This window comes from Scyliorhinus canicula, chromosome 11 (assembly GCF_902713615.1).
Source record: "Scyliorhinus canicula chromosome 11, sScyCan1.1, whole genome shotgun sequence".
Classification (NCBI taxonomy): Eukaryota; Metazoa; Chordata; class Chondrichthyes; order Carcharhiniformes; family Scyliorhinidae; genus Scyliorhinus; species Scyliorhinus canicula.
The window spans coordinates 138,833,119-138,860,686 of NC_052156.1; the positions used below are offsets into that span (position 1 = coordinate 138,833,119).

At 45.4% G+C, this 27,568-nt stretch overlaps 1 protein-coding gene across 10 annotated transcripts in view; it reads left to right on the forward strand.

Annotated features, from left to right (window-relative positions):
- Positions 1 to 25,123, forward strand: part of sema3c (sema domain, immunoglobulin domain (Ig), short basic domain, secreted, (semaphorin) 3C) — a 191,747-nt gene extending 166,624 nt beyond the window's left edge. For 9 of the 10 annotated variants that reach the window (XM_038811493.1, XM_038811489.1, XM_038811488.1 and 6 more), the window contains 4 exons: positions 186 to 343; positions 2,543 to 2,610; positions 10,657 to 10,787; positions 22,845 to 23,264. In XM_038811493.1, the coding sequence (XP_038667421.1) occupies positions 186 to 343; positions 2,543 to 2,610; positions 10,657 to 10,787; positions 22,845 to 23,264 (777 nt within the window). Of the gene's footprint in view, positions 1 to 185; positions 344 to 2,542; positions 2,611 to 10,656; positions 10,788 to 22,844 lie in introns of all 10 variants that reach the window. The other variant, XM_038811497.1, reaches the window with a different exon arrangement.
- Positions 25,124 to 27,568: the final 2,445 nt, after the last annotated feature.

The window sequence follows — 27,568 nt, forward strand, 5'->3', positions numbered from 1 at the left end:
AGTGAAAGATCAGCCAGTTGATTCTTTGTCACATATTGCTGTGTCACCTGTATACGTGTTGCTGCGTCACGTATACAAATGCTGCTGTGTCACGTGTGCACGTGTTGCTGTGTCATCTACAAGTATGAGGAGAAAAATGAGATCTCCTGCATTAACCGTCATTTACGATCTTATTTTTATAACAGCAACAGCTATACGTGAGTTCAGATGAAGGTATTACCCAGGTGTCTTTTCACCGTTGCCACGTCTATGGTACGGCATGTGCTGACTGCTGCTTGGCGAGAGACCCTTACTGTGCTTGGGATGGGAAATCCTGCTCCAGATTCTATCTCACTGGCAAAAGGTGAGAGAAATGACAAATAGTGGATGCTGTTTTATGTCGCCCAAAGACCCCATTGGTCAAATAGTTACACCTTCAAGTGGACACCAACAATTAAAATAGTTGATGTCTGCAGAAAATTATTCAAATAGATTCTTCAGTTACAAGATTGCATATATATTCTGTTGGCAGTGCAAGGTTACTGATGCTTCCAATCAATTATACAAACGACCAGCCTTAATAGAACCAGTAAGTTTTAACCGACCGTCAGACCACTTTAGAAAAGGCATTAATTCAACAGCCTTGCTCTCTCTCCCTGTGGTTCGAGTGTTGTTGTAGCCATCAAACTCTGCTGGGAGGAGGTCTTGCTAGGTGCTTCCAGTATGAGTGCCTTTGATGTCAAAGCTAATGACTGTTCATGGCTTTAGGTTCATTGCTTTGGCTCTAACTATAAGGCAGCCAGGTTTGCAGTTCACCCCTATGGACAAGCAATGCACAAGTAATTGTTCAGTTACTGCAAATCCACCTGCTGATAGATGAAGCAATTTCTGCATCCATGGTGATAAACTTGAAGCAAATCTGTAATTTTAAAATGGCAAAGATAGGGATTCATTCAGAAAACTGTCACTAAATATACAATATTAGCTACGTCCAAAGGCCCTGGTGTCTGCATTTTCTATAGCACCAGGGCTGTTCTTGAATGGGTGTTTCATCCCCATGGAAGAATGACACATTCATCAGTCTGAGGGGAATTATTTTGTTTTTAATGAGCTTTACTGAATGGGTGCTCAATTTAGTGCCACCAAGGATAAATACAATACCAAAATGCCACATCACATCCATGAATGATTCTTTTCACATTTTACCAATGCAAATCAGCTCTTGTTCAGCCTTATGAATGGCCACTCAAGTTCCGTCACTCCGATTTAGAGAGTAAATGAGAATGACCAGCTTTTCCAGTGAAGACAGCAGCACAGCAGCAGTGGAGAGGGAACAAGGTACTGAATTGCAGGCTTAATTCAGGGAATGGAGTGGCTTTTCATTGATAAGACCAATCATGTCTCAGTCATTATTTGAGAGGCACAGCAGGCAGGAGGTGACAAATTATTCATCACAGCTACTTACTGTCGATGGACTTAAGGCACCTACCAACCCAGTCATATACAAAATAACACCTTCAATATTATATGATCATGATGTGGAGATGCCGGCGTTGGACTGGGGTGAGCACAGTAAGAAGTCTTACAACACCAGGTTAAAGTCCAACAGGTTTGTTTCAAACACGAGCTTTCGGAGCACGGCTCCTTCTTCAGGTGAATCTGAAGAAGGAGCCGTGCTCCGAAAGCTCGTGTTTGAAACAAACCTGTTGGACTTTAACCTGGTGTTGTAAGACTTCTTACTGTGTTCAATATTATAGACTTGAACTCTGCAGTCCTGGCCTCTAGACCTGTTGACAGGTGAGACAATAACAATGTGCCAAGAAAAATGGTGAATCTCCAATTGTGAAAGCAAAGTTTTTCTGGAAGAAGATTAAATAATAGCATTTTTCATTCTGGAATTCTCGGCCACAAGATAAATAGAGGTGACTTCTTTCACAGAATCTCACAATCTTTTATTCAACAAGTAACCTTTTTCAAACACCTGAGGGTGAATTTTGTCCCTATGTAGATGACTATCTACCGGCTGTAGAACCCTCTTGATCTTCACTCCAATGATTTCAGTCGCTGCTTTCAATAATAGATGAGAGGCAACGTTCGTCCAGATTGCTGCCCATTAGGTGAAGGTGAAAATTTACTCTATCTTATGGCCACAGTTCTACCTGCCATATTGATTAGAATTACCATGGAACTCTTACAGTGAAGAAGGATGCCATTCGATCCATTGAGTGTGCAGCGACCCTCTGAAAGAGCACCCTACCTAGATCCACTCCCCCGCCCTATCCCCGTAACCTATAACCCCACCTTTTCTGAACACTAAAGGGCAATTAACCTGCACATCTTTAGACTGTGGGAGGAAACCAGAGCACCCACAGGAAACCCACTCAGGCACGGGTAGAACATGCAAACTTCACACAGTCAGTCACCCAAGGCCCGAATTTAACCCAGGTCCTGGCGCTATAAGGCAGCAGTGCTAACCACTGTGCCACTGTACCGCCCCAAACACTACATTACAGAAATCGCTGGTTACATCTCCTACTAAATTGTATTTTTGTTTTGGTTGCAGGAGAAGCCGTAGGCAGGACGTGAGACATGGCAACCCGTTGACACAGTGCAGGGGATTTAATCTCAAAGGTGAATTTCACAATCTGCTATTAATGCTGCAACTTCCTGAGAGTCATTCCTGTTAACATCAAAGTTGGCATCAGACAATTCCTCATTTCTTGTCACTAAAAAGTAACAACAATTAAATTAGAAATTGTGAAATAATAATTGTTCCAGAAAAAGAAAAGTTAGATGATCTGGGAATCCAATGAAAAACATGGGAATATACAGCAGTCACATAGTTAGATAAATGCATTCTATATGCGATGGAAAAACAGCCATTCAGCCCAAAAGGTCCATTCCATCAGGTTTATGCTCCACAGGAACATTCTCCCACTCAACCTCATTTAACGCCATCAACATACCCCAGTGCTTTGGTTGCTTTTTTAAAAATGTCCTGATTACCCTTATGTGTTTAACTAGCTTCCCCTTAAATGCATCTCTGCCAGTCATCTCAACTGCACCTTGTGATAGTCGGTTCCACATTATAATCACTCTCTAGAGAAAGATATTTTTCTTGGATTCTGCATTAAATTTATTAGTGGTAATCTTATATTTATGACCCATAGTTCTGGTCTCCTCCAGGAGTGGAAACATCTTTTCTTCATCAACCCGACAAAACCCTTCCATGGTGTAAATGAGTGCAGGAGGGCATGGCAGGAGCAGTAGCAGGTTGAGGTGTCAATCAGGTGAAACTACAAAACAGGACTAATTTCTGTGGAAATTAGACAGAGCTAGGTGATTCCACAACCAATGGAACATATCTAAGCTCTGCATTCCTCCTAACTCCAGTTGTGAATGGTAGTGGACAATTAAGCAACTAACAGGAGAAGGAGGCTCCACAAATATACCCATCCTTGATGAAGGGAGAACCCAGCACATCAGTTCAAGAGACAAGACTGAAGCAGCCGTCATCTACCAAATGGGTGATCCATCTGAGCCTCCTTCTGAGGGCCCCAGCATCATAGCTGCCAAACTCCAGCCAATTTGATTCACTCCATGTGATATCAAGAACCGACTGAAGGCACTAGGTACTGATATGTAAAGGGGTTGCACTTAGTGTGGTGATAGAGGTTTGTATGGAGTGTGTTCAAGGATAAATAAAGGTGTTTGGGAAAGAAGCAGAACTCTCGACTCTTTACTCAACAGCAGCCCTCAACTTACATCCGAGAGGGAGGAAGGAGTTGAGCACCACTGTCTCCACCTAGTGCCACGGAATCCCAGGCGATAAAGCCCACTGTCCATCTCCAGAGAAGGAGATGGAAGTGGCGGGGTGAGGCATGAGTGTAGAAGGGGTGGAGGTCAAGGGTTACCGAGATGGTGGTTACGGCTGGTGGTGGCGGTCCTGAAGGCTGCTGCCTGTGTTGTTTAAAAAGGTTTGAAAGGAATTTGTGAGGCTGGTGCCTGTGGCATGGTGGCATGGGCCAGCTGCGGGTGTGGGCCACATGGGGTGGGGAGGGTACGGTGAGACGAGAGTAAAGGAGGTGGGCTGAATGGGCTGGTTGGATGAGAAGCTGGAAGAGAAACCAACAAGGTTCCCAGCCTGGGGGGGGGTTCAAAAAAATGGGCCATCATCTAATGACTTTGTTGCACCTGACTCGGGTTGTGACGAGGCCGGTAGAATGGAATGACAGAATCCCTACAATGCAGAAGGTGGCCATTCGGCCCATCGAGTCTGCACCGACCCTCGGAAAGAGCACCCAAACCCGGCCCAATCCCCCAGCTTATCCCCATAACCCCACATAGGGGTAATTTGTCATGTCCAATCCACATAACCTGCAAATCTTTGGACTGTGGGAGGAAATCAGAGCACCGGAGGTAATCCATGCGGGAGAAAGTGTAAACACCGCACAGTCACCCGAGGCCAGAATTGAACTCGGGTCACTGTGCCGCGCAGGGGCAGGAAGGCACTGAAAATAGTGGTGCAGCTAAATCTCGCGAGAGGCACTGTGTGAGGGCATAGGTCCAGCCAGTTATGCTATGGAGATGGGATGGCACCTGTGGTGTGAGTGAGTATTAGGTGTCGGTTACTGTTGTTGAGCGGAAACAATGCCAACCTGACTGTCTCTCTCTCGCACTCATCCCTCTCATATATAGTGCGATATCGGTATGGAGTCAGTGCCGCTGGCTACTCTTCAGCGCTGGAGGTGCACAGAGTGCAGCAGTGATGAGCAGTGGCACCCAGAGAAGACCCAGCGCCAGGAGACCAGGGGCATTAGGGCAGGCTCAGGGACCGGTGGCCGCACGAGCCCAACAGTGAGCTCTAAGGTGTAGGAGACCAAGGGTGTACAGGACCCTTCATGGAGCTGTTGGATAACATGTGTTGTGGGAGACTCTGCCTCAACAGGAAGACTGTGTGGCACGCGTGCCACACTCTTTCCAACGGCGCCATGTGAAGGCGGACACACTCTCCCTGTGGCCATGAAGATCACGCAGCCCTCAACTTCTATGCGACAGGGTCATTCCAGGATTCCACGGGTGACCTGTGTGGTATTTTGCGGGCATCTGCCCATAATTGCATCCGTGATGTGATGGATGCATTCTATGCAAGGGCCTCAGACATCATTCATTATAACATGGACCAGCCCAGCAGAATGAGAAGGCTACGGGATTCGGCAATATTGCTGGCCTGCCACTGGTGCAGGGGGTGAGCGATTGCACCCATGTTGCTCCCTGCGCCTGTGGTATCAGTGAGTTCCCTTGGTCAACAGGAAGGGGTTCCACTCCTTCAATGTCCGGCTAGTGTGTGACCATCAGCTGAGGATCATGCACATCTGTGCATGTTTTCCAGGGGGCGTGCATGACAGCTTCATTCTTGGGCAATGCCAACTCTCTGGAACATTCGAGAGTCACCATAGGCTGTGGGGATGGCTTGTAGGTAACAAGGGATATACCCTAAAGTCTTGGCTGATGAAGCCAGTGCAAAGGCCTGAGACCAAATCAGAGGCCCAATACAACGAGACTCACAATGCCACCCGGTCTCTGATAGAGCGATGCATCAGGCTGATTAAGATGCGCTTCCGCTCCTTCGACAGGTCAGGTGGGGCCATTCAGAGGATCTCCAGCTTCATGGTCTGTTGTGCCTTACGTAACCAGGCTCAGCAGCGGAGTCACAATCTTACTGATGAAGATCTGGAGGTGTGTCACGTTTCTTCGGATGAGGAGGAAGCACTGGATGGAGTAGAGGAAGAAGCTGAGGAGGCGCTGAAGGATGTAGGCCAGGTGGGGGCAAGTGTCTTCATGGGCGGGGGGGGGGGGGGGGGTTAGGGAAGCCCTCAGCGCTTCCCACCATAGGACAAGTATATTGTCTGACAGCTCAACAAGCACCCCACCCCCCAGTCCGTCGTGACCCCTCCGCGATCTCAGGATGCGGGTTGCAGAAACGTTAGACATCAGAGTGCTGGGGCTTGGGAGTGTATGAGTGCCTGCTGCCCAGTCAGTGCTGGAGGGTGATGATGTCTCACAGTGAGGAATGGTCTGTGATGCTCCTCAGCTATTGCTTATGTCTGACTCCTGCCTGTCTGCTGCCAGCACGCTGACTCCCCGGCTCTGAGAACACGGACGAACAGACTCAAAAACAGCTTCTTCCCCACTGTCACCAGACTCCTAAACGTCCCTTTTATGGACTGTCCTCATTAATACTACACCCTGTCTGCTTCATCCGATGCCAATGCTTATGTAGTTACATTGTATATATTGTGTAGCCCTATTATGTATTCTCATGTACTTTCTTGAATTCTGTTCAATTCCCTTTCTTCCAATGTACTGAATGATCTGTTGAGCTGCTTGCAGAAAAATACTTTTCACTGTACCTCGGTACACGTGACAATAAACAAATCCAATCCAATCCAATCCAATCAAGATTGAGTGACTTAGATTCCTTTGTCCCTTAGCACTGGAGGGGATTAGGGGTGAAGATCAAGGTTTCACTAGTTCATGCCTTAGACTTTTCATAATGAATGAAACACAGGCTATGAGAATGCCGCACCATCTGCCTGACACTGAGGACCAGTGAAAAGATCTTTGTCCAGGTGGGGGGTAGAGCTATGCCACTGGGAGGAGGTTAACAAAAGTGAGGCCTTCAGGTTCTAGAATTTAATACAGTGACATGTGCAGATATTACAAGTGATAAAGACCCCCAACCAATGCCCACGTTGTGCCTCTACAATTCATTATACTTGCATATCATCCCACTACATCTAGCTGCACTCCCAGGATGCATATCAGAAGTGGAGGCGGGCTGCTACCTTCCACGCCCTGCTGTGGAGCTTTTTAAATGCAGCTCCCCCTTCATTGAGATACTCAGGTGACCTCCTAGGCGAACGAATCAGGGACTTTGCACCTCAGGCGCAGCCTTTTCATGTGAGGAATAAAAAATGTATAAAATGCCTGAAAATAGCGGTCAGGATTGCTCCAACTGGAGCTGGCGGGAATCGCACTGATATGCTTGCCAAAAGTGATGCTTCACTATTTTGGGGGAAAATCCCACCTTCAAGGATTGTTTACCTCGTAAACAGACAGCAAATATTAGTTGCATGACATATAAAACCTGAAAGCACAAAACCACAGTGAAGGATGCCCCTTAGAATTAAATGAAAATGCCTCCTATTGTTTTATCACATCTCCCAATGTCAGTGCGAGGTTGTTCATGCTCCTTTGGGATTCCATACTTTTTAAAAGAGAGCAGGTTTATTGATCATTTTATGAAAGCACATTTTAAGACCACAATGCGACTGGAGTTTCAAATTGGTACCTGTGGACCACAATGTGTCGTTGATGCATTGCAGAGTTATATTACCAGCTGCGCCGTGCTTGCAGGTCACGAGATGAACCTTCATGGAGCTCTGCTCATAGTTATTTGCGTGTCTGTGCAGAGCTCAATGCCTGTGCAGGTCATTTTATTTAATGTTATCAGAGCTTCTGGGAGTGCTCACTTTCTTATAACATTCAGAAGTGAAAAAATAGGGAATTGTATCCTTTTGATGTGTTTCGTCCCTGAGCCTTCCACACAACCATTGGAGGCTGATCCTTCAGCCGTTTACCCTATGGAGTTTTTTTCATGGCTAACTAATTATCTCCTTGTCTTCAAAACTCTCATAAAAACCAAACGCATCGCCTTCCCTCCCCCCTCACGTCCGCTCATTTCTTCCTCCTCGTAAACTGCTTTGAAAGTAGCGCTGAATATAAGAACATAAGAACATAAGAACATAAGAACTAGGAGCAGGAGTAGGCCATCTGGCCCCTCGAGCCTGCTCCGCCATTCAATTAGATCATGGCTGATCTTTTGTGGACTCAGCTCCACTTTCCGGCCCGAACTCCATAACCCTTAATCCCTTTATTCTTCAAAAAACTATCTATCTTTACCTTAAAAACATGTAATGAAGGAGCCTCAACTGCTTCACTGGGCAAGGAATTCCATAGATTCACAACCCTTTGGGTGAAGAAGTTCCTCCTAAACTCAGTCCTAAATCTACTTCCCCTTATTTTGAGGCTATGCCCCCTAGTTCTGCTGTCACCCGCCAGTGGAAACAATCTGCCCGCATCTATCCTATCTATTCCCTTCATAATTTTAAATGTTTCTATAAGAATACCTCTCAATAAAATAAGATGTGTGCTTTGCCAACCTGATGAACTATCCACCATGGGAAAATACGATACTCTGATCTGCCTGTTCCCACATACCGCTCACTGGTTGATAGGCTGAGCTATACCAGCAGATAAAGTCCAAAGATTAACCTGTCCTTTTGAATGGACAGAAGCTAATGACAAAAAAAAACTCAAGTTTTTAAAATAAGTCCAAATATTTGCACAGATGTAGTCACTGCTGGGTTTTCTAATTGAAAGAATTTAGTCCACCTTTCGGGACATCTTATTTTGATTTGATTTGATTTTTGATTTTGATTTGATTTATTGTCACATGTACCGAAGTACAGTGAAAAGTATTTTCCTGCGGCCGAGGGAGCGTACACAGTACGTACACAGTAGACAAAAGAATAATCAACAGAGAACATTGACAAATGGTACATCAACAAATAGTGATTGGTTACATTGCAGAACAAGGGGCCAAACAAAGCAAATACATGAGCAAGAGCAGCATAGGGCGTCGTGAATAATGTTCTTACAGGGAACAGATCAGACCGAGGGGGAGTTGTTGAGGAGTCTTGTAGTTGTGGGGAAGAAGCAGTTCCTATGTCTGGGTGTGCAAATCTTCACACTTCTGTACTTTCTGCCTGATGGAAGGGTCTGGAAGAAGGCAATGCCTGGGTGGGAGGGATCTTTGATCATGCTGTCTGCCTTCCTGAGGCAGCGGGAGGTGTAGTCAGAATCAATATGGGGGTGGCAAGCTTGTGTGATACGTTGGGCTGAGGTCACCACACTCTGCAATTTCTTGCGATCTTGGACCGAGCAGTTGCCACACCAGGCTGTAATGCAGCTGGATAGGATGGTCTCTATTGCATATCTGTAGAAGTTTGTGAGAGTCGATGCAAACATGCCAAATTTCTTTAGCATCCGTAGGAAATAGAGATATTGTTGGGCTTTCTTGATTGTTGCATCAACATGAGTGGATCAGGACAGACTGTTGATGATGGTCTCATGTATATTTTCCATTTTGCTTCACATTTTTATGCTGCTTCCCCAAATTATTTTCACAATGCCTGAGGAGAGGTACAAAAATTAAGAACTGAAAGAAAGACCCTTTGGGACAATTAATTTACAATCACCTCACGTTGAGCCTGAGCTGCATTTGCTTCACGTAAGAAAAAACGAAATGTTCAACACTGATTGGTGATGGGGGAGAAAACAATCCTTTGTCAGTTGTTCTGCACTGCAAAGCCAGATGCCCAACAAAATCATCGGCATCAGTTTTAATAGTTTATAAACGCATGTATCCAAGCTTTAAATGCAGGCGCTTGCTTCACTTAATTTATTTTTATTTTGTTCTGTTTCTTTTGTTAAATTATAATCGGCACTATATATATGGGCTGGCATTCACCGAGCCTCTGTGTCGAAATCGTGATCGGCGTGGGTGTGGAGAAGGGGCGTTGACGCTGAAATCCGGCGCGACGCCGCTCATGCGATTCTCCGACCCCGGACAATCATCGCGAATCATGCGCGTGCGGTCTACGCAGCGCGGGTAGGGGACCATTGACAGGGGGCCCCCGCGGCGATTCTCCGATGACAACTGGCCGAATTCCCGATGGCGTGGTTCTAATCATGTTTTGCCTGTTGGGAACGGCCGGAGGCGGCTGCGGAGTCAGTCCGCGGCCGCCCTGGTGGGGGATGGGAGGATCCTTCACTGGGGGGGGCCTTACGGACAGCCAGGCTAGCGACCAAGGTCCACCGATCCACAGGCGCGCGATCTCGGGGGTGGGGGGGCCTATATTTTCTGGGCCGGTATGCAGTATGAGTCTGCCATGCCGCTGTACACATGCTCAGACTCCCGACCGGAGGTGCAGGGCCCCTTTTCGGCAGGCAGAGCTGCGAGGAGTACTCCGGAACACTGCCATCCCCCTTCAGGTAGAAGAATTGCTCAGGGCTTTCTTCAGGAAAGTCCAGAGTGAAACGCCCGCGTTTTGACGCTGGAGTGGGGTCATAGCCCCATTATTGGAGAATCACGCCGATGATTAGAGATATTTGTTTTAATTATTTTTTGGGTTGCACGGAGGTGGTGTTATAAGAGAGAATAGACAGGGTTGCATGAAAGATCCCAGTCATCAATCATCCTAAATCTGCTCACCGACACACTTTTAAATGAATATTTGCATTTTACTTTCTTTCATTATAGTTTCACCCAGTTACCCAACCTGTACAATATATGGATTGCAGAGTGCTGCTGTATGGGATCTGAATTTTATTCCACTCATTGGGTATCTGCCTGGCTCTCATTCAGATGTCTATTGGATCATTTTCTTTTCCCATTTCTGCACAATCTCAGATCACTACATTCCATTGAATGTATGTAGGGAGTTATAATCTTGTGATATTTAAATATATTTCAAGTTTTATCTGTTTGTCTGTCTGGCTTCATGTTTAATATAATATGTGTTATTTTTGTACCTTTGAAATATATTGCAGCATACAGAAATGCAGTGGAGTCTGTGCAATACGGGGTGAAAAACAGCACGGCCTTCCTTGAATGCACACCAAAGTCACCCCAAGCTTCAGTTAAATGGTTGATGCAGAAAACAAATGACAGAAGAAAGGAGGTGTGTATTCATATAACTATGTCACAGATTTCGCTTAGAAAAAAGTCTTAACGCAGAAATAAGTATTTCAGTATCCTGGTGTTTGACCATAAAGTGATGAGAGGTTTTACAGCATTGAAGGGTGCCATTCATACCATCTACGTGTAACACAATTGAATGAGTCCAATAATGGCTTCAGCAAAAAGTTCTCGAGTTTTTTTTAATAAATTTAGAGTACCCAATTAATTTTTTCCAATTGAGGGGCAATTGAGCGCGGCCAATCCACTTACCCTGCAAATCTTTGAGTTGTGGGGGTGAAACCCACGCAAACACGGGGAGAATGTGCAAACCCCACACGAACTGTGACCCAGGGCTGGGATCGAATGGGACCTCGGTGTCATGAGGCAGCAGTGCTAACCGCTGCCCTCAAAAAGCCCTAGAGTTATCAACACTTGCTGCGGGATTCTCCGTCAGCGCGTTCCTCCGCCCCGCCGGCAGTGCACTCACGCCCGCGCGTTTCCCGACGGCGTGGTGTGGCCCACGCTGGGAAACCCCATTAACTGGCTGTGGAAACGGAGAATCCTGCTGCCGGCAAGGGTGCGCTGTGCAGGAAAATGGGGCTGTTGAGATGGAGAATCCCACCCGTGGTCTTCTTCATTTGACTATCTCCCTAATGATTAGAAATATGCTTGATTGACTGTTAGCTATGGCATTTGGGGCAGAGGGAATCATAGGATATGGGGGGAAGCTGGGATTAGACTATTTAGTTGGATGATGAGTCATGAGCATAATGAATGGTGGAGTAGGCTCAAAGGGCCAAACGGCCTCCTCCTACTCCTATTTTCCCGGTTTCTATGACACATAAAGGCTGTTTCAGCAATCCTGGCTGAAATGGTGCTGAGATCATTGCCCTTGTACAAGGGCAGCAGAATTGGGACTGGGGGTTGACCTCACAGAGGACAGCAGGTCATAAGAGGCAAGTGCTCTGCTGCCATTTCGAGACACCTGGAGACTTCAGGAAATATGTCAGTCAGCAAAGGAATTGGAGCAAGAAATGTTCCCTTTGTGGAAGAACAAATTGGATGTCCACTTGGAACAGGCACAGCAAAGAACAGCAGCTGTACTTGAGGGCAAGACCAACTCTCCTTTCTGTTACAAGGTACACCAACCAATGGCATGTGGCAGTTCAATATGTTGAATTGACTTTCAAATCCAAAGGCATCAACTGAAGAATAAAAACTCTCAGATCTGAGGAACAGTTCTGAATGAAAGCTGTCCAGCTGGAATACCGGCATTGCAAGCATTACCTCCAAGCACGGTGCATGAAATGTAATGGACATACTAACACAATTGTTCACGCCTTCTCCTGTTCCTAATTCTGTAGAGTTTTGTGGTTTCTAATATGACGCCCAACCTTTTCATGGTGCAATCAAACTGGCTCCGGAAAGCGACCTCTATGTTGTGTCGTCATGCATTTGCATAGGGTAAACTGCATGGACTGACTCCTTTTGTACTTGTAAATGCTGCCCGTTCTAACCATTCCCTGGCTTTCCAGGAGAAAACCACCCATGACCAAAGGATTGCTAATGATCCTTGCAGCCTGAGGAGATTCTCTTGCTAGCAGGAGAGAGATCTGCAGTGAGTTGGTGGGGAGTGGAAGCAACTAAAGGTGCAGGAAATCAAAAGCTTATTGCTGGTCCATCAAGGCATGTCTCCTCTTTTACTTCAACTACTTACATCTTCAAATTCTTCACTAAGAAGAAGGTTCCTTCTGTGCTATGGGTACAACAGCATTCCACTCACCTCAATAACACAATAACGTCCTTTTCTGTTTTATAGGGGACTGGCACCTTGGGTCATTGGGAGGCAGATCCATCACAAGATCACCCATCTCACATTGCTACTTGTACAAGCACTGCTCAGACATACTCACCTTGGGCAATTCACTTTGTCAAAATCAGAACGTGCACCCAGCACATGTGAGAAGGAGTCAATGGCAGTAGCAGCACGGGAACAGGGTCAACAAAATGGAAGGAGTGACAACTTTATGAGCAACAGTGAAGTTGCTGACATTGAAGTGAAGAAGTACAGATGTGCATAAAATCTCCAACATTCAACTTGTTAAACCCCAGAGCTCCAATTTACAAGCGTTTGTCACTTGCAGATTAGTTAGGTTAGAAAACCAGCTTTGGCATCCTGACGGCAGGCTTCATATTCCTCAGTGTGGAGCCAATGGTCTTGCACCCTTTGGATATTTTTTTTTGGTAAAGGTTCAGCAGATGTTACACAAATCCAAGGACTTATTTTATAGAATGCAGATCTGAAGAGAGATCTATTAAAAAAAAAATAAAGAGGTATAACAATCGCAAACAGGTGGCCCAGTTGTCATTGCCACACTCAGATCCCTCGTTATCTAGAAGAAATGACGAACAATAAGATCAGCGTAGGAGGCATGGATACACCAGAATCTTTTGCGGATGCGACAGCACCAGTCAAAACTGGTTTCCCTCCATTAAGGACCAATGAAGCAATGCACAGAAACCAAAGAGAAAGAGCGGGATTCTCCCTTGTGGGCACTAAGTCGCAAGAAAACGGGCGAGAATCACTCGGATTTTTCCTCGAAGGTCCGGGGTGATTCTCCATTTTAAAGGGGGCTAGCAGGGCCCCGGCGTGCGTCCTGCAGGTCCGGCTGCCAGCGAGGCCCTGCAGTTATGTCCGCCCGGCCAAGCGGCCCCCGACCAGCGGCGCATCGCCCGCACGCGCACGCCTGGTGGGTCTGTGGAGAATCGCGGAAGCGTGCCGGATTTGCGGCGTGAACAGCTATTCTCCACCCCACGCCGGGTGCGTTTCCGGCTCGGAGGGTCGGAAACCCTGCAGGGGCTCGTTTAGCACAGTGGGCTAAACAGCTGGCTTGTAATGCAGAACAAGACCAGCAGCGCGGGTTCAATTCCTGTACCAGCCTCCCCGAACAGGCGCCGGAATGTGGCGACTCGGGGCCTTTCGCAATAACTTCATCGAAGCCTACTCGTGACAATAAACTATTATTATTATTATTATTATAAAATCCCGCTCAAAATGCTGGAAAATCTCAGCAGGTCTGGCAGCAACTGTCAGGAGAGAAAAGAGTTAACGTTTCACGTCCAGGTGATCCTTTGTCAAAGCTAAAAGGCAGAGAAAGTGGGAAATATTTATACTGTGGAGTGAGAATGAAAGATGAGTCATAGCCGCAGATACCAAGGGAAAAGAGTGCGACTGGTAGTCCCCAAAGAGAACAAAAGGTGTGAAAGGCTAAACAGCAGAGTAACTAGCATCAGAGGATAAACTGTGACAGATGTAGATGTGTCTTAAACCCACCCTCTCCCTTCCCATTGCCTCTCTCTCTCTCTAAACCTTCGCATTCCAAGGCCCCCAAATGTACCTGCTCCGGGGATGCGAGGCTTTGGGTTCCTTTCTTCAGCCGCAGTCCCGGAACTGTCACTGACACCCACATGGCACTGCTTGGAGCAATGGAGCTGCTGGGTAATCTGAATTAGCCAGCAGCTTGACAAGACGGGACTTCTGTCTCAAAGAGAAGTGGAAGTCCCACTTGGCCCTCATTAATCAGCCCAAAAAATCAGCTTTGCTGCTCTGGGACTTGTTGGCATGTAGCCCGTCAGCTTCACAATGATGTGGTACCTCAGCCCACCCACCCACAACCCCATATTATTCCGCCCGAGGTACACGATGAACAGCTAATGGGTATATATGGTAGTTGAAGCACCATTTATTGCAATGAACAGTATGGTGTACATGTGGCCACTGTATTGTGTTTTATTGGATCAGACAGTTGGTTAAGAGACAAGTTGTGTTTGCAGTTAAAGCCATTTCATAATTGACTCATAAGCCCCTCTGCTGTATGTCACCATCAACTATTTCAACTCCCACCTCCTCCTGCTCCTCAGCCCAGGATGCGTCTCGTAGTCTTCTGATTCTTCTCATGGTGACAGTTCAGTACAACAATAAATAGACTTGGAGGATTTTGGAATATTTCCCAGAGATAAAGAAAAAGAATATTCCTGTTATTTTCAAACAGTGGAATCCTTGCTTCAGCAAGCAAGTGGGAGGTTTCACCAGAATTCAAGGGAAACATCTGGGTTCCTCTCCTCTTATAACATTGTGCATTCACATGCTTGATTCTGGTTTTGTCGTCTGGTGTCACCTGCACCTGGAACTTTTCCCTCTTCCTGGAAGCTTTGGGTTGTCTTGGGATCCAGATGACCACATCTGTGCCATCAATGACGGCCTGCATTTGTGCAAAACCCACCAACTGGGAATATTGAGTACTGTGCCCTCCATGGGCTACTGTCTCACCTCACTGGGAAAATGACAAAAGTATTCTCTCTGACAAACAGGTTTTGTGCTATTTGTTTGGTGTGTTGGTTTGCTATCTTACTGGCATTTTGGAAATGTCTCGTGGGCATTTGAAAGCACAAAAATGTAATGCTGGATAATATGAAGCCAGTGAACAAAGTATACTTCTAATATATATAGGAAAACTATTTCCGCTGGTCGGAAGTCTAAGAATAGGGGACATAGAGAGCTTGGGATGCTGATCAAGCGGGCTGCTTTTCCTGGTTGGTGCCGAACCTCCTCAACGGTGTTGAAGCTGCAAGCATCCAGGCAAGTGGGAATATTCCATCACACTGGGTCACTGCCTGTGCGGAGTCTGCACGTTCTCCCGGTGTGTGCGTGGGTTTCCTCCGGGTGCTCCGGTTTCCTCCCACAGTCCAAAGATGTGCAGGTTAGGTGGATTAGCCATGATAAATTGCCCTTAGTGTCCAAAATTGCCCTTAGTGTTGGATGGGGTTGCTGGGTTGTGGGGGTGGGATGGAGATGTTGGCCAGGGTGGGGTGCTCTTTCCAGGAGCCGGTGCAGACTCGATGGGCCGAGTGGCCTCCTTCTGTACTGTAAATTCTATGATTCACTCCTGATGTGGAACTTGAAGGAGGTGAAAAGATTTTGGGGAGTCAGGGGATGTGTCACTCGCCATAGAATTTCCTCTGACCTGCTCTTGTAGCTATAGCATTTATATGGTTGGTCCAGTTCAGTTTCTGGTCAATGGCAACCCACAGGATGTTGATGGTGGGGGAATTCAACAACAGTAATGCCAATGAATGTCAAGGGGTGGTGGTTAGACTCACTCATGGTGGAGTTGGCATCGCCTGGCACGTGTGGTATGAATGTTAACTTGCAACAATTCTGGATGTTTTCCATGTCTCACTATATGGAGGCACGGACTGCATCACTGTCTATTCATCAGCGAGCATCCCCATTTCTGACCTTATCCATGGTTATATCAATACAAAAATACTACTTGCGATAGGATTATTGATGACATCACATTGATGTCACTAAGGAAAGCTGTCATTGCACATTTTAAAAATTCATTCACGGGATGTGGCGTTGCTGGTTAAGCGAGCATTTAGCATTCCATCCCTAGTTACCCTTCAAAAGGTGGTGGTGAGTTGCCTTCTTGAACCTCTGCAGTCCTTGAGGTGTGGGTACACCCACTGTGCTGTTAGGGAGGGAGTTCCAGGATTCCTTATGTTGCCCCAGCGACAGTGAAGGAATGGCAATATATTTACAAGTCAGGGTGGTGAGTGACTTAGAGGGGAACCCCCAAGTGGTGGGGTTCCCAGGTATCTGATGCCCTTGTCCTTCTAGATGGTAGTGATCGGGAGTTTGGAAGGTGCTGTCTGAGGAACCTTGGTGAGTTACCGCACAGCATCTTGTAGATGGCACACAAGGCTGCCACTGTTCGTCGGTGGCGAAGGGTTTGACTGTTTGTGGAAGGAGGAGCAATCATGTGGGCTGCTTTGTCCTGGATGCTGTCGAGCTTTTTGAGTGTTGTTGAAGCTGCACTTATCCAGGCAAGTGGGGAGTATTCCATTACACTCTTGACTTGTGCCTTGTAGATGGTGGACAGGCTTTGGGGGGGTTAGTTATTAGCTGTAGGGTTCCTAGCCTTTGACCTGCCCTATTAGCCACAGTATTGATGTGGCTCGTCTAGTTCAACTTCTGATCAATGGTAACCCCCAGGATGTTGATTGGATGTAAAGTAGCTGGAATAAGTAATTTTATAAGTATAGGTACTGATATAATCTCCAGTGACTAGCCAAGCTGTTGGGTATGCCTTGTATGAAAAAGGCACAAATAAACATTGATATGGATCATGAAACAACAATAAATTTGGAAAATAAAGTTGATCTGCAGTTTACCCAGTAAGGATATTATTGCACCCTGTTAGGACACAGCAGGGGCATAGCAGGGGCTGGTTTAGCACACTGGGCTAAATCACTGGCTTTGAAAGCAGACCAAGGCAGGCCAGCAGCACGGTTCAATTCCCGTACCAGCCTCCCCGAACAGGCGCCAGAATGTGGCGACTATGGGCTTTTCACAGTAACTTCATTGAAGCCTATTCGTGACAATAAGTGATTTTTCTTCTTTTCTTTTCTTCTTACATAGTGATAAAATAAGAAATCCAATAATGTGTCCTGGATGTCAGTAGGTTTAAAGGGAAAATATGCTATTTTTTTCAGATGGAAAAGAGACAAATTGTCTGATTTGATAGAACTAGGCCTTTGATATGCTGATTAACACAGAACCACATGTGGTTACCTAAGGCAGATTTTGTAACGAAGGAGGATGGGGGTGGATTTCACGTTTACATTCTAAAAGGTGAGCTCAGGTAGTGAAGGTAATTAAGCGTAACCTCTGAGGAGGTTAGTTCAGATAACGTAAGTAAAAAAAAAAGATAGTGGCCATAATTTTCTGGCCGTTCCTGACAGTGGGATTTTCTGGTCCTGCTCATGGCCCTCCCCCCAACTCCCCCACCACCACTACCGCGGGTTCTCAGGTGGCGGATGGTGCCAACAACAGGTAAACCCATTGACAGTGGTGGGACTGGAAAATCCTGCAGCCAGATAATTGTGGGCTGCCTCCACCACCATAAATCCACAAATCACATTGCATGGTTGGGGGCGGGAGGAGGCGGGTCAAAAACTCCCACCCACCAAATCAGGGGAAATTCACCCTACACTGGGAGCTGGTTTTCAATTGCAACACACACAGCAGTAAGCTGTGTTCACTCCCAAGTACTGTCTGGAAAAGGCTTGTTTTGAGACGCCAGTTGTCTCTATTCCAAATTGGAAGCAATCCCAACATATGTAGATGCTCAGTGCGGTAATTATTGCTAGGTATTGCTTATATTTTAAAACCTATGGGATGTTATTTAGGGAGATTTTGCTCTGAGGTTAGGAAAATCAGGGACTTGGAAGTGGATAAATCCAAGTATCCTGCAGATAGCCATTAATGTAGTTAACTGTATTTTTAATTGACTTTCTTGTGTGTTTTACTGTATAATAAACTTGTTTATTGTTCAAACTCACCACAAACGAGTCTCAGGCACCCTTCAGTGGCCGTCACATCTTTCCTCACGTATACCATCGGGCCGGCGTCTCAAGGGGACACACTCTTTCCCCTCTGCCACCCCGCAAGATCAAGCCACCACATCTTGCTGAGGGGAAAGACGGCAGCCCGCATGCGTGGGTTTGAGCTGTCCAACCCGCGCATGCGCGGCTGACGTCATTAGGCGCCGCCGCGGCGTCATTCTTGGCGCGCCGGGCCTTGAAACCAGGGACAAGGCCTGGCCGCCGAGTTTCCTGGTACGGTCCGCCTATCCCCTCGGGTAGGGGAGAATAGGGGGCCGGGAGAGGCTTCCGACGCCATCGTGAACCTCTCCAGGTTTCACGACGGCGTTGGGCCTTGCGGAGAATTCCGCCCCTTGCCTTGGAGGGACTGTAGCCAATGTCCATTTTATCGATTATGAGATGGGAGGCTGTCTTATTAAGATATATTGAGTAGAATGGGCTTATATTTTCTGGAATTGAGAAGAATGTGAGGTGATCTCTTTGAACTATATAAAATGCTGAGGATTTGGCAGTCTTAATGCTGAGAGGTAGTTTCACCTGGCTAGAGAGTCTGGGAAAGCAGAATTGATGTAGAAGTTACGCCAAGATCTTATTGTACAGTGGAGCAGGCCTGAGATATTATATGGCTCATTCTTGCTCCTGTTCTTATATTCTCATAGTGAAGTCACTTTCTTTGTCACTGCAGAACTAGAACTGTTTTTGCGATGGCATTAACACAGTGGTCCTGTTTGAGAATGTGACAAAACTTGGTTTTGGCCTTGGGCGCGATTCTCCGCAAATGCTGCGAGTCGTAAACGCTGCTGTGAAACTGGCCGTGTTTCACGGCAGCCTCCGCGCCCCCTCCCGGGACCTGATTCTCCCCCCCCCGGGCGGGGCTAGCAGCGGGGCCCGTGAACCACGGCATCGCGGCCTTAGCGACCGTCGCTAAGTCCGCGCGGCAAGCGTCACGCCGGCTGACGCGCACGATGACGTCAGCCGCACATGCGCGGATTGGACGGCTCCAACCCGCACATGCGCGGGGCCGTCATCTCCCTTGGACTGATCCTGCGGGGCGGCGGAAGGAGAAAGAGTGCATCCATTACGAACATTGAGAAATTCTTAACTCTTGCTGAGTACTCCGTTACGGACGCACTGCCCGCAATCGGTGCCCACCGATCGCGGGCCCATGCCCCCCTTGGCACGGCCATGGCACTGCCATGCCAATCGGCGCCCTGGATGCCCAGAACGGGCATGTTGCGGCCGTTTTTACGACGGCAGCAAGCAGGTGTGTTTGCTACCGTAAAAACGGCCGTAAAGGCCTGGGAACTCGGCCCATCGGCCTGGGGAGAATCGCTGTTCGGCGTAAAAAATGGCGAGCAGCGATTCGTGTCGTGGGGCGGCCGTGGCGGGGGGAGAATAGCGGGAGGGCAGGAAAAATGTTGGGGACGCCCTCCCGCTATTCTCCAACCCGTCGTGGGCAGCGGAGAATCGCGCCCAGAGTTTATAGATGACAAAGATAGGTCTATTCAGACAGGCCCAGGTAGACGTGTCTGGGTCTGAACATATGGCTCCTGACGTAACTAACCCACCAGATGCATCTGCTTTTTCTCCTCCATGTAAAGTCATCTTCCTTGCCTAAATCAAGAGCTTCCAAAGGACACCTAAAAGAATTAGCACGCTGAAAATGTTCCCTCTCACTATCAGTAAACTAGCTGCAGCCAACAATGCTTAAATTATGGAAAAAAAAACAGTGCCAACTCCCAGTAGCAGCTAATTCACCAAGGACAATACAGAAGTAGTACCGGAATGTTTGAGGAGGGAGTAATTAGTAAAACATGTCAGAGTAGCAAATGCTAGCAGCACCCACTTAATATGGGCAAGCAACAGAAAAATAATGACCAGGTGAAAAATACTACTGACTTTAATGGGGCCAGATTTTCAGGACGTCACATTAAATTGTGATCCCTAATAGAATTCCCGGTGAATCTTAGAAAATATAATTACATTTCTCATGCTTGGCATGGCTGGCTGGATTCAGTGGAGTCTCTGCCAAGAATTATTGAGTTGGCTCCCACAATTCTTTACTTTTCCCTGAACATTGAGAAATTCTTAACTCTTGCTGAGTACTGAAACCGCGGTCGGAATTTACGGCCACTCTCGCCGGTGGGGTCTCCCTGTCCCAGTGAAGCCAATGGCGATTAGGAAGTTTGCCACGTTTGCCCTCCCCTCCCACTGCCCCGCCCCAGCAATTGGGTTGTAAAACTCTGTTACAATTGGCTCTTAGTATATAGAATAGAATAGAATTTACAGTGCAGAAGGAGGCCATTCGGCTCATCGAGTCTGGACTACTCAAGCCCACACCTCCACCCTATCCCCATAAACCAGTAACCCCACGGGGCGAGCATGCAGGCTCCGCACAGACAGTGACCCAAGCCGGGAATCGAACCTGGAACCCTGGAGCTGTGAAGCAACTGTGCTAACTACTGTGCTACCGTGCTGCCCCTAGACATGAATGTAGAGGGGAGGATGCGGTCGTTTTTGTGTTACGTACAGTAATAATTAATGCACCAAGGGAAGATCATTTCGTGTTCATGAATGAGTTCCTACATAAACAAAAGAAACATGGTTTCTTCAGATTTTAGATTAAACTTTTTTTACCACTGTAAATTTCTGTGGCAGTGCCTGCACTGTCCTTTCAAAATCCTGGGGAAGAATTTCCCAAAGCTGTAGTTTTGTCATTCTGACTTTTAATGCAGGTGATCTCGTTTCAATGTGAGCCGGTGAACAAATTTTTAAAGATTCACCAAGCATTCTGCATGAGCCAGAGCCCCTTCAATTAAATGAAGGTTGTCATTTCAGATCTGTTTTCAATGAGTTCGTGCTGTTCGAAATTCTATTCTCCTCCCTCTCAAACTGGTCTACCTCCGCACATTCCAAGACAGAGCCAACATAGTGATCGGAGATGTTGAACAGCAACTCTCCTCCCTTCCTCTTATCCATCCTGATAACAGTCTGCAAAGGCAAGTAATCCTCCTAAAAGCTCCCCACCTCTTCATCTCCCAATCCTTCCAAATGACCTTCCTTAAAACCCATTTTTTCACTGAGATTTACCATGATTTTAGTCAATATGGCTGGAAATTGATGTTTGCTTCTGTGAAGCAAATTAGGATGTTTTTTTCTGCACTGGAGAGATGTAGAGGGTGTTGTTGTTGCTTTGTTTTAATTGCCACCAAGGGCCAGTGAATGATTTGTACATTATGAAGTATTCAGCTGTCTATTCATTGTGTTAAGATGAGCATGAAAGCATTGAATCATGCTTGAAATTGGATACCACAAGTCTATTAGTCTAGTTTTTGGTCCAGAAAAAGATCTTCAATATCTATCTAGGTTGCAATATTAGATTAAGCTATTTAATTAGACACATTTCACAAAAAAAATGGATGCTTTAAAAAAAAACAATTCATCGTCGCCCTGGCAACAGATGGAACGGAGGGAACTGTAACTTCTGCAGTCTCTATAAATCAATGTTCCAGGTTATGAACAGATAGAATCATGAGGGTTGACTTTCAGTGCACAGCTATCTGTTTTTCATCTGAATAATGGGCAACCAGCAGAGGAAAATCAGCGAGGGAAGAACCTTGGCCATCCTTGGATACCTAAGGATGATGTAAGTTACAGGTGGGCCTGTAACTGGACAACTGGGAGCTGCCTGAGGATGAATCATGGGACACTCTCGATGAAGGACTGAATGAACCAAACTCTGGGACACTCCAAGACCCAAGCCAAGTGGTGGTCCCCACCTCTTGGGATTGGAGAGTTGTAGCTTTCAGTGAATGTTTATCATTTTAAAATGGAGAACAATGTCCTGCTCCCAATCCCACACCAGTCAGAAGCCATTCAGTCTCCTTAAGCCAGAGTAAGCAAAAATCTATTGTACAACGTGTCACACAAACTACTAATGTAAAAACCTGCAGTCTACTCATAACATGGACGGTTGGACGCCATGCTTTAGTTATGAAATAATGCTCTGATGGTGCTAGGATCATATTGACTGGTCTTGAGCAACACAGAGCTTTTAACAATAAAATGGGCTAATAATTTCAGAAGGGAGAAATTTGATTGTCGTTCCAATATGCACTCGAACACTACAATATTAGTTTGTTCTCTCTTCCATGTAGGCAATAAACATATTTAAATATCCTGTACAAAAATGTATTGATTTGATCTTTTTCTCCTTTTATTTGCTCAAAAATGGTTATTTTTTAATTACGTTTCTTTGATTTTGACTTGTTTTCCCATTGCCCCCCATTATGAATCATCATGGTTGAGAAAATGGGTCAATGACTAGTGTCCCAGCTTGCACCAATACCGCTATGGACTGGTCCCCAAGCAGGGGATGAGAGTAGGTCAGGCATTCTCCCACCCTACCTGTTTTATGCACTTCTCCAGTGGTCTGAATCTATGTCTCTTGTGACTTTTGTGGTGTCGCACATTGGGACTGGTATGACAGTTGGGACTGGTATGAAATCTGGGATGGGCAAGTTTTTTAATCAGTGACTTATGTGATTTAGGCCGAAAACACTGCTTTACGTCACGCATTCATTTAAAATGCATGTCTATTTCTTAACAGGTAAAGCAAGATGACAGAATTCTTGTAACTGAGCACGGCCTACTGATTCGTTCTGTACAAAGCATTGACCAAGGGCTTTATCACTGCATTGCTACGGAGAACAACTTTAAAAGCACAGTGATGAAGATTAAACTGAAGGTTGTGGATACCGACCTAATTCCATCCATAATCAGCAAAGGGACATCCTGGTCCTGGGGGGCTGCTCATGGCCTGAGTGGTTTGCAACTCCTTCACAAGGACCTGGCAGGACTATTCAGTTATTCAGAAATGCAGGCGATCAATAAGTACTGTAAGGAGAGTTGGCATCGGCAGAGACAGACTGAGAAGGGACAATCAATTAGAATAGATCACCCAAAACTAAAGGCACTTATCGATAGAAGAAAAAGTCGAAATAGAAGAAATCAGTTGCCTGGTACTTAAAGAACTGCCTTGAGAAATAATTCTTTGATGGTATGAAACTATTTAATATAAACTGTACAGAATACATCTGTAGCCATTTTGTTCCTTTTTTTATCTTTACAAAGCACAGCTAAATTCTTAAGTAATGTCTGAGCATGCTGTGATTAACGGAGCATTAGATGCTGTAATATCTGTTATCTAATGCCTTTCTCATATATGAAGTCCAGATATGTATTTAGATTTAATTCCTGGCGATTCACTCAAGAGGAGGCAGTTTTCTTTTGATCCATTTTTTAAAGTAACCTGGTTCAAACATGTGCTTTCATTCAGTAACCTACAGCTGCTGTCGCTCTTTGATTTTACCCTACTTATATTTTAGCTTCTCAGCTGAGGCTAATGAATTTGACAAGCTCATCTGAAGTTGATGAACAGGCTGGGCCAAAGCATCCCAGTTCATTGATGAGGAAATGTTAAATGAAGTGTGGTGTGATTCTACTACTGCTCTAATGACTAGTGACGTCCTAGTTTGGGTGAGGTCTGGAAGGTCGAAGGAATAACTGGACCTACACTTCAGTGTTATATATAATGCTGTAATATATTAGAGTGATGCCATTTTAAGTGCACAAAAATTATCTTAAACTCTGAAGAATCAAGTTGTGTAAATACCCACTAATGTATTGCAATATATTGGAAAGATGAGCTATTGAACTGTAGAAGGACCAGAATAATATGTTACCCGGAAAATTTCAAGCTGCTCTGTGACTGAAATAAAAATGGGGAATGTTGGAAATACACAGCAGACCAATCAGTGTTTGCAAAGAAATTATACCTAACATTTTGTAGAAATGCTATTTCTCCATTTCAAATGAAGGGTCCTTCCCAAAACATTAACCCCTCTTTATCTTTCAGGCATCACTTGTTTTGCTCTGTATTTTTAGCATTTTCTGTTTCTATTTCAGATTTTTAGAATTTATGCTTTGTATTTTGCATTGTTGTCGATTCATGTTAATATGATCACTGTCCCTTGTCATACAAATAATCTACAATGAAAATAAGACAATATTGGGTCATTTGAAAAAAGCAAATCTTCAGAAGGTAAATAGTAGATTCACAGACAAGGACCAGTGACCCAAATATATGTTGAACCTCAAAGCACGTTGACTAATGTTGCTGAACACATCCCTGTCTGCCATAAGTAACCACATATTGGGCGGGCTTTTCTGGATGTTCAGACTGGCAGGATCTTAACGCCCTGCCAACGTTACACCCCCATCGTGTGTTTCCTGGCAGTGAGGTGTGTGTTCAATGGGCAGCCTAACCCTGTTGACAACGGTGCGACCAGAAGATCCTGCCACCAGTAACTGACGAGCTGCCCTCCGTCGCTGCAGACCATGCCGCGGAGGGGGTCAAATGTCCCACCTATTGTCTCCATCATTCCATCTAGAATTAAACCTGCAAAGTGTACAGATGAATGTGTTCCAAGTCTTTATTGTAAATGAAATGTTATAAGGTATTATTTCCTATGTTTAAACGTTATTCTGTATTTTTAAGTGTTATTTGGTATGCTGTTCTGTGTAGGGTAAGTACAAAAACTCATAAATGTAAACATTTCTCTTCCATTTGCCAATATATACTGCAAGTTTATTTCACCAGGAAGGAGATTAAATATTAGTGTACATTTTTTACTGAAGTTAAATTGCTGTCACAATATCAACACATTAAGCAAACAGAGAATTTAGTGTTCCTAAAAACAAAGGCAATTAGCATGTAGATGAAGTATAGATTAGGCACTTCTAGCTGAACTAATTTATGTAAAGCAAACATGACTCAATGTACTTTCATGGTGATGATAATAAACCTTTAAAGACACATTTAACCTTTTCCAGGGCGTGTCTTCTCTCTACTTCATACATCATTCCACATGTTGCATGGATTAATAACCTTCAACCTTTTATCCTTTCTCATCCCCAGTTCTGGCAGTGTGCACTTATTGTGAGATTGTGGGGCAGTCCATTGGGCACCAACCACCTCACACCTCAACTCCCCCAGACTAAAGTGTGTAACCCAAATGATGATGCTGGATGAACGAATGTGTACTTTTGTAGCAGTCATTGGACAGCAGACAGGAAGGGACTTTTCTTTTAATCTCCACAATTCACCGGTATTGAGGCCAGTTGTGTCGTCTGCCACTGCTCAGACTGAGATAGGCTAATGCAATATAGATTCAGAATACTAATCAAAACTCCCCTATTGGTGAAGCTTTTGGTTCAAATACATAGAAGCAATAAATTGAGCTCACAATTGTCCAATTTTTGGCAACTATAAGAGCCATTGGAGATCAATAATTAGCATCATCAGCATGCGCACATGTGGAGCAAATGACACTGGATTGGGTGAGGCATTAGCACACACGCAGCAAATGTCTGTCAGAAGTGTGCCAGTGATGCCATTTTGGGTCTCAATGCTCCAAAGCAACATTCTTTATAACCCCACACAACTGGAGCATTCAGCAACAGAAAGAATACTATTTAAAGGAACCATCAACTATTTGTTGCTTTATTTTCTGGCTGCTGTTATCATTTTGCCTATTTTCAGTGCTAGCTATAGTTATATCAAGTTACAAAAGTCTACTGGAAGAGCTGCTGCGAATGCGCAAAGGCTTGTCACTGATTTCAAAGATTTATGTCCATGCAATTCCTCCTATCCATGGGTGCTCTATTCCCCTTTGAATACAACATTACTTGGAGAATAGACAGAGGCCATGCAGAGCAAGACAATCTGCTGGAAGAGGGAGGAGGAGAGCAAAGGGCGTTCAGCAAGAGACCATATCTGCACATGATGTTTTGGAGCAATTATCCAACCTGAACCTCAATGAGGAACAATGAGTGAGACATGTGTGCTTTAGTAAGGGGTCATCATTGAAATCTGCCCCCAGCTACAGCCTAAACTACAACCTCAGTAGGTCAAAGATTGTATTGTCAGTGGTTGGGAAAGTGACTGGGGTATTGCACCTTTATGCATCTGTTTCCTTTCAGGCTGGAGCTGGAAATAATTGCAACATCTTGCAGTTTTTTCATGAACTGCAAAACAGGTCACAGATATTGTCCATTCATTGAGTGCTAACTACATTTAATTCTCTATTACCAGAGGCAAGCAGGTCGAGTGGGCAAGTGGCTTCACCAGGATTGCAGTTTTCCCCATGGTGTAGGATATTATTGATGGCGCACACATTGCTTTGCAAGCACCACATTTCAACTATGCCCTATCCCAGAAGCAAAAGAGATTCCACTCCCTCTATATTCAGCTGGTGTGTGAACATAGGAAATGAATCATACAGGGCAATGTTTGATATCCTAGAAAGTCATTCCACACTTGAGTCACCATATGATGGCTACTGCGTGACAAGAGTTATCCACTGCCCACATGATTGTTAATGCCAATGTGTAACTCAAGAACACATGTGTCACATGGATGTAGTGAAAGCCATATTGACATAAGAAATGAGAAAGAGCAGGTCATTGCGTGCTGATGCAATGCTCCCATTGCCTGATCTGGTCAGGATGAGTCATGCAATATTCAACTAAACATGTGTAAGATTTTTTTTAAATAAATTTAGAGTACCCTATTTTCTTTTTCCAATTAAGGGGCAATTTAACATGGCCAATCCACCTACCTGCACATCTTTGGGTTGTGGGGGTGAGACCCACACAGACACGGGGAGAATGTGCAAACTCCACACGGACATTGATCCGGGGTCGAGATCGAACCCAGACCCTCAGTGCCGTGAGGCATTAGTACTAACCACCGCTCCACCATCCCGTCCCCATGTGTAAGATTCATAGTGATCTGCACCATCTCACCACTGTGAAGGAACATCCTCTGCCATCTTTATTTTGTCACAAATATACTTTATTCATAAAATGTCTGGTAGACCATTGCAAATATGTCAAAATGGCCATCACAGAAAGTGCAATAACATTCAAGTTTTCTACATAGATCATGTTGCTCTCTGGGGTGCTTCAATACAATCAAAAGAACATTACAGACATTCCAAAATGGTCATTACAAAAAGTGCAATAGTATTCAAGTTGTCTGCATTGATCAAATTGCACACTGAGGTGCTTCAATACAATTGTGGTACATGTAACCTTCACCGTATACATTCAGTGTGAGTCCCACAGTCCGAGGGGGTCTATCCAATTGTCCTCCCCTCAGTGCACTCTAGCTGAAAGGTCTTAGCCAGTGACCTTCCCCCATTGCGCCTCTGTGGCGGCTGCCCCAAACTTTAGTGCGTCACTCAGCACATAGTCCTGGAATTTGGAATG